Source organism: Sphaeramia orbicularis, chromosome 21 (assembly GCF_902148855.1).
Source record: "Sphaeramia orbicularis chromosome 21, fSphaOr1.1, whole genome shotgun sequence".
NCBI classification, from domain to species: domain Eukaryota; kingdom Metazoa; phylum Chordata; class Actinopteri; order Kurtiformes; family Apogonidae; genus Sphaeramia; species Sphaeramia orbicularis.
The window spans coordinates 25385624-25392196 of NC_043977.1; the positions used below are offsets into that span (position 1 = coordinate 25385624).

The 6573-nt window shown below is 41.7% G+C and overlaps 1 protein-coding gene across 1 annotated transcript; it reads right to left on the reverse strand.

Moving 5' to 3' along the window:
- Positions 1-4001: 4001 nt before the first annotated feature.
- LOC115412602 (ribosyldihydronicotinamide dehydrogenase [quinone]-like) lies at positions 4002-6342 on the reverse strand. The gene is made up of 6 exons (XM_030125197.1): positions 5665-6342; positions 4978-5148; positions 4729-4856; positions 4543-4656; positions 4371-4472; positions 4002-4292 (listed from the first exon to the last, which is right to left on the reverse strand). Exons 1-6 carry the CDS (start codon positions 5666-5668, stop codon positions 4002-4004), a joined length of 810 nt encoding a protein of 269 aa, XP_029981057.1. The 5' UTR covers positions 5669-6342.
- Between the last annotated feature and the right edge of the window lie 231 nt (positions 6343-6573).

A 6573-nucleotide genomic window follows, 5' to 3' on the forward strand; every position in this document is an offset into this window, starting at 1 on the left:
GCCTGGTAAGTGCATGCCCACTTCCTCTCATTGAACCAACTGAAAATGGCCTTCCCTGCAGCTAGGGTGGGAAAATTGGGATTGACAATGGGAGAGCAGGATGGACATCAGATCAGAAATCACAGACTAACCTCAAAATACATAAACAGTCTATGCCCCCAAACCCGGAAACTCTGACAAAAAAAAAGAAAGAAAGAAATAATCAAAGTGACAAGAGTACAAAACTATGTAAATCTGCCAGTGTAACTATGCTAGTCTATTTTAATTACATCAATAGAGCTAATTAGTGCCGAATGTTTCACACACTTCACATTTTTAATCCCGTTTACAAGCCCACTCATTGTGTCTCATAGTGGCCTCCAGCCATACACATAGTTGAACAAAAGAAATCACATAACTGTCAGTTCACTGAATAATCCACCATCACTGATTTTTTTTTTTTTTTTTTGTCTCCTTTTGACAGCAAATGAAGGAAATGATCTGACCAGACAGGTGATTATGAAACTGGACCTGACTCAACAACAACAAACACACTGTGACCTTGTGAAACCTCAGCTGTGAAATACGCAAACCATCGAGTTTCTACATGTCACTGGCTGTGGTCTGGACATCAGAGTACAAGCCATTTCCTTAAGTGTGCCCCCCCCCCCCGACACACACACACACACTCCCATCTCATTTCCTCCGTACCCAAACAAAAGCCGTTTCTCTGGGAAAAGTGCTCAGCCACTTATGTGTCTGTGCAGAACCCAAACCTGCATGCAAGCAGCCTTTTTAGTCACCAGCATGTCTGTTTACAAGGCACGAAATAGTTTAAACCAGACAATATGAGGTATGATTTGCTCAAAAAGCCCATTCCAGCTCAAAACGTAACTAACATGAACTCACCTTAAGACTCAAATCATACTCCTTAATCAACCAGCAAGTGATCTAGTTCAGGCTTTTCTTATATAAGCAGGAACAAAAGAGCCATGTTCACCCCCGAAGCTTTGATGGTTGTTTGGTAGGAGTGGTTTCCCCAGGTGGATTCTCACTGTCAGATGAAACTTTTTTTTGACATATTTCTCATGGACTTCAGCTGGAAACCCTTCTCCTCATCAAAGCAGTCAGGGGGAGTTCAGAGGAGGGGTGTTTCTCCCAGGAGGTCCAACACACGAGGGGCCATACTGTGCCGCTCAGACATAAAATGGACTGTTAAATTATAAATTTAGCAAAATGTCAGCACACGCCTTTTCTGTAATGCACCAAATGTATAGTGCGTTATGAAAGGGCAAATGGTTTTGTTTGTGGCATATTGTATATAGCAGTGGTTCTCAACTGGTCTGGCTTCAGGACCCACTATCGCCCCTCAATGACAAACCACAACCCACATTGATAAAAGTTAAAGCTGGGGTGCGAGATATTTTGCTGGAGCATTTTTTACTATATTGCTTAAAATCCCCTTTACACCCCAATTACAAACAATTAATTAAATGCTCTAACACAAAAGTAAAAAAATACAATCACCTGTGGAACGGACAGGACTGAAAAAACACCATCCAATCATTTTGAGCGCCCAATCGACATGATTGAATGGTGACATGTCTATCAAACTCAAACGCCATTTGTCCCTCCCCCCTCCCCCCTCTGTGAGTACCCTCTTTGTGCATGAATTGTGCGTTCTCAGAGGTCTGGAGCACTGGTACAGGAAACAAAGCCAGAGCCAGAGCATGGCTGTATTAGCTATATTAGGATGGAAACTTCACTGGCACTGTTTTGTCACCAACATAAATCATTAGGAAATGTAACATTAGTCAGATAGGTATGAACTGGGGCTGTTCTGTAAGAGCAGAGGCGTTGGAGGAGACTGAATGAGATATGCATGGATCAGGGCCGTTGGAGCTGGAGCCTGAGCCGGGGCCGCCGGAGCCGGGGCCACCGGAGCCGTGCAAATTGTTGCTGTGCAGCCCTTGTGAACCCTCGACAACAAGCATGCCGCATGCCAGTACTCTGGAGGTGTGGCTTCGGGGGGATGTCTGAAGAAAGGGGTCTGGACTTTTGAATTGAGTATTTTCAAAATGTAGCTTGCTCCAACTGTTTTTCTAAGATCTCATACCCCCCCTTTAAATTTCTCAAATTTATTAATGAAAAGATGGTGTGTTTTTAACTTGAGATAATACAGAGTATCACAGTATGCCAACATAGAAGCCAGGTTTAATGATAAACCAAAATGACCACTAGGTGATGATGCTAAATATGGAAATATTCCCTTGAACACAAACATTTTAACCAAAACTAAAAAGTGCACTCAATCACTTATTGAAGCACTAAACACTTAAGTTTTAGTCCTCAATGTAGCCAAAACCATATCTGATGTCGTCATTGTCATACCTGAGTTTTGCCATAGTTGCAATGAAGAACTTTTGGGTCTTCTTTTATGCAGTGAAATGTGTGGTGTTAACTAGCATTGCTGTGCATTACCGCCACCTACTGTTGGGGAGTGTGACTGGACTCCATAAAAAATAAAGCACAGGATTGGTTTCATAACATTATTTTGTTAAGGACAAAGGCCTGCAACCCACTGAAAATGGGTTTGTGACCCACTGGTTGAGAATCGCTGGTATATAGCATATTGACCTGCTTCTTAATTTAAAATTACGCAAAACTAAAAAAAAATTGTGTGTAATCTTTACTAGTTGATCTATCAATAGGAGTAACTTTTCTTGCCAGCACCTCTGGAGTCTGTTTTGTGCTGGAAGGCAGTTTGTTGACATCAGCCAACTCCATTTCTAAAATAATGGTTGTTCATGTTGCATACTTGCGACTGTAGAGGATCAGGGGAGAGGTGCTGAAGAACTTTAGAGGAAGCTTAAGGAAAACAAGTCCTCTATAAAGAAATCAGTGTACAGGTTTATTTATGTAAGAAACCAAAACACTCATTAAGCTTAGAAATAGTCAACAACAGTCAACTTGCAGTACAAAACAGACCTCAATGCAACTTTCTTATAAGCAAACAGGCAAGCACAAGTCTTGCATATTGAACCTTTCAAAGACCCCAGTCAGTCTAGTGCTTCACTATTAGATGACCAAGAAAATGTTTCACCCCCAAGTAGTTCACAGAAAAGAAGACAGCCCATTTGACTTGAATTTGTCAGAAAATAAAAACAACATGACAGTTCAGACCCACTGTATTCAGAGTCAAGCTTTCATCTGGTCGTTGGGTGGCACGTATTTGAAATGCATCCCCACTGCCAAGCCGACCTCTTCACTGGCATGTTTTTGTGGACCTCAGGCTTCAATTAAAAGGCAAAGCAGTCAATGGGAGTAAAGGAAAGTGATGCTTCTTCCAGGAGAGGCTGCAGTCATTCACATCAGGCATATGAGAAGACAGCAAAGAAATATGAGGAGCCAGAGTCTGGAAACCACAGTAGTGAGAGTATTCTACAGACAAATGAATTAGGTTGATTTTAGTCATGTACTTGCATTACATCACTGCAAAAAAAAAAAAAAAAAAAACTTGATTTACACACCACCTGCAGTAGCCACAGCAACACATTTGTCTTTTAATGCTATTTGCACTGAACCAACATCAACTCACCTAAACACTGAAGTCATACTTCAGCACTCATTGGAGAAACAAAACCAAGAGCTATGCTAATCCCACAGCTGTGATTTGGCAGGAGTGGTTTCCTTTAGGTGGATTCTAACTGTCAGATGAAATTTTGTTTGGCATACTTCTCACAGACCTCAACTGGAAACCCCTCTCCCCTTTAAAGCAGACAGTTCAGAGGAGGGGTGTTTCACCTCAGTCACAAAATGGCTGTTAGATTTCATTAATGTCAACATGTGCCTGCACTTCATATTGCATTAATACAAATAGTCTTGCCTTTAGCTGCATTTAAACACTTTTGAAAAATTTCCAAAGGAAGACTTGGTGATCGTTTTATCAAGTCAGGAAAGATCACACAGTACAGATTAGAAATGCCCATTTTAGTTTTATTTAAGTCACAAACAGACAACATTCAGACTCCAGATTTAAACTGGCTGGCTCGTGGTACTTTTTCCAAGTGCTTGTCCACAGTTGAGCCTTTGCTGGCCTCTTGTTCATGGAGCTCAGTCCTCAGTTGGAAACCCAGCTCCTTGTCAAAGGAGTCCATGGATGGAAAGAAGAGGGGTTTCTCTTCCATGAGACCGTGCAGTCGTTTTCTCCAGGCCTCAAGCATATTGCCACGGGCCTCTTGAGAAGTATGAGCAGGATCCCAGGAAATCTGAGGGGCAAGGACCTGGAAGCCACAGTAGTGCAGGGTCCCATACTAGAAACCAGATGAAGAGTCATGTGTAAATTAACATGCATCATGTCAGTTGGAAAGCTTGATTTAGAGTAAAATTACCTGAATTGGCCAAATTGCAACATAGACGTCTCCGTTAATGCCATTTATGCCAAACATCGACTCCTGAGATCCAGTTGTGAAGGACAGTATAGCCTTCTTATCCTGAAGACAAGATAAAGTTAGTGAGCTAAAACCCATAGTCTAGTCACCAAGTTCTTAACTACTCCCTTACCTGGAAGATTCCTTGGCTGTATCGTTTCTCTGGAGTGAAGGCAAAGCCCTCTGTGAGCACCCGGTCAAACCAGCCCTTCAGGATTGCAGGTGCACTAAACCAGTATATGGGGAACTAAAATCAGGTAGAGGGTGTTTTTAAAATGCACTTGTTTGAGATCCTGCATTACAGTCACCCAAATCCTACCTGAAAGATAACAAGTTCAGCTTCAGTGAGTTTCCGTTGCTCCTCAGTGATGTCAGCAGACAGTTTTCCTTGTTGCCATGCAAGTTTGGTCTCCTCTGCATAGTGGAAGGGCATGTCAGCTGCAAGTTCTGTAGAGAAAAGACAAGTCTCCAGTGGGTGTGAAGAGCAACTGGAATCCTGTTTTCATTGGTGATCAGATGTGGGCAGCAAGGACAAATACTTTAAAGAAGAATGCATGTTCTCAATCACCTCCAGTGATGTCTTCAGCAGTTGCAGTGGCTTTGAAGTTCATGGCATACAGGTCAGACACTTCCACTATGAAGCCCTGAGATGTTAGAGCTTCCACTGCTACCTCTTTGGCTGCAGCATTGAAGGAGTGTGGATCTTGATGGGCATACACGATCAGGACTCTTTTCCCTGCTGAACCAGGTTAAAGTAAACACCAGGAGTTCAGACTAACTCACCTTAACCTTTAAAGACCTACAACTATTTTTGGACTTCCAAGTACTTCTTTATGTTTAACCATCCTTAAGTAACCAACATTTGTTCCAAGATTGTACTCTACATTACAATGAAAAAGCATGCATTTTCCTGTTTAATTGACAGTTTCATCTTCATAAAAGTTCAGCTTACATTTCAATTATGCTTCAGTTTCCTCTTGTTATGAGGAACTTGCAGCAAAATATAATCCTTAACTGGACATGAAAATTCAATCTACAAATGCTGCAGATGTTAGCCATTTCCACATTCACTACAGAGCCTGTAAACATCCAAATGGATCATATCTGACACCACTAAGATGCAAATAAACTGCATTTTACCTGAATTATTCAAGTGTATTAATGCTTTTGGTTGCTGGTTGCTCAGATCTATGAAAATTACACAAAACCTAAAATAAATAAGAATCTTTTAACATATCCAAAATACAGTACTTACCCATTCTGAAGAAAGCTGCCAACTGTAGATGACCTGCACTTCACTGAACTGATGATAGAAACTGCAGATCATCCCCTGGTAAAACATGGTGTTTTTATACACCCAGGCCTTTGGCTCGTTCTCACTCTCACAGGTGCTGTCAATCTGCAGTCAGGGTTATTAACCAATCAGCTCGCATCAAGGGATTTTCTCCCAGCCAGCAGTCTATCTTCCATTAATGCACATATCTTTTAGCACACCTGGAAAACATTTCTGAAAAGGGAGAGGAATTGTCTCGATCCAAAAGCCAAGAAAATGTATGTTTTATCAGGGAAACCAGCTGCAGTCTCACAATAGTCTTCCTGCCCAGTATACAGCTCCTAATGTGTGTTCAGACTTTCCTATTTTAGCCTACTCAGAAAAAGAGAGCGCCTGTGTGTGTCTGTTGCTGTTTTTTTTAAGGTTTTTTATTTTTATTTTTATACAAAGTACAGTATCCGTGTGGGTATATGCAAGCGTGTCTGTCTGTGTACAACATGTTTAACAATTGTGTGCCATCCATGATGTGTCCAAAACCACATGAAGGCGACGTGGTTGAGTGATCCTCTCACTCTACTGTTGTTGGATTCTAGCTCTGTTTTCCTTTGCATTACTTTCCTTTAAAGGATCAGTCGCTTGTGGTCGAGCCCACTCACGAATATTGCCTTGTAAAAGAAAAAAATAAACCATCAGCAGTGGGTATGAAAGGCAAACATGAGCTGGCACACATCTGGGACACAAACCATTCCTATGTCCAATCTAGTCTACCGCTGTCAGGAGGGGGGTAATGTACCAGTGCTACATATTAGCACACATGTAGACATACATAAAAGCAAACCACAGCAGCGACACATATGGATATGCTTTGTTAGGGAATCCCTGCTCCTATAT

Bases quoted from the DNA above. Each gene is read 5' to 3' on its own strand.
- LOC115412602 (XM_030125197.1), bottom strand. The intron at 4,857-4,977 runs GTGATTGAGAAC...TTTTCTCTACAG, and splicing joins TGCTGAAGACATCACTGGAG to AACTTGCAGCTGACATGCCC. The intron at 4,473-4,542 runs GTAAGGGAGTAG...TCTTGTCTTCAG, and splicing joins ACAGCCAAGGAATCTTCCAG to GATAAGAAGGCTATACTGTC.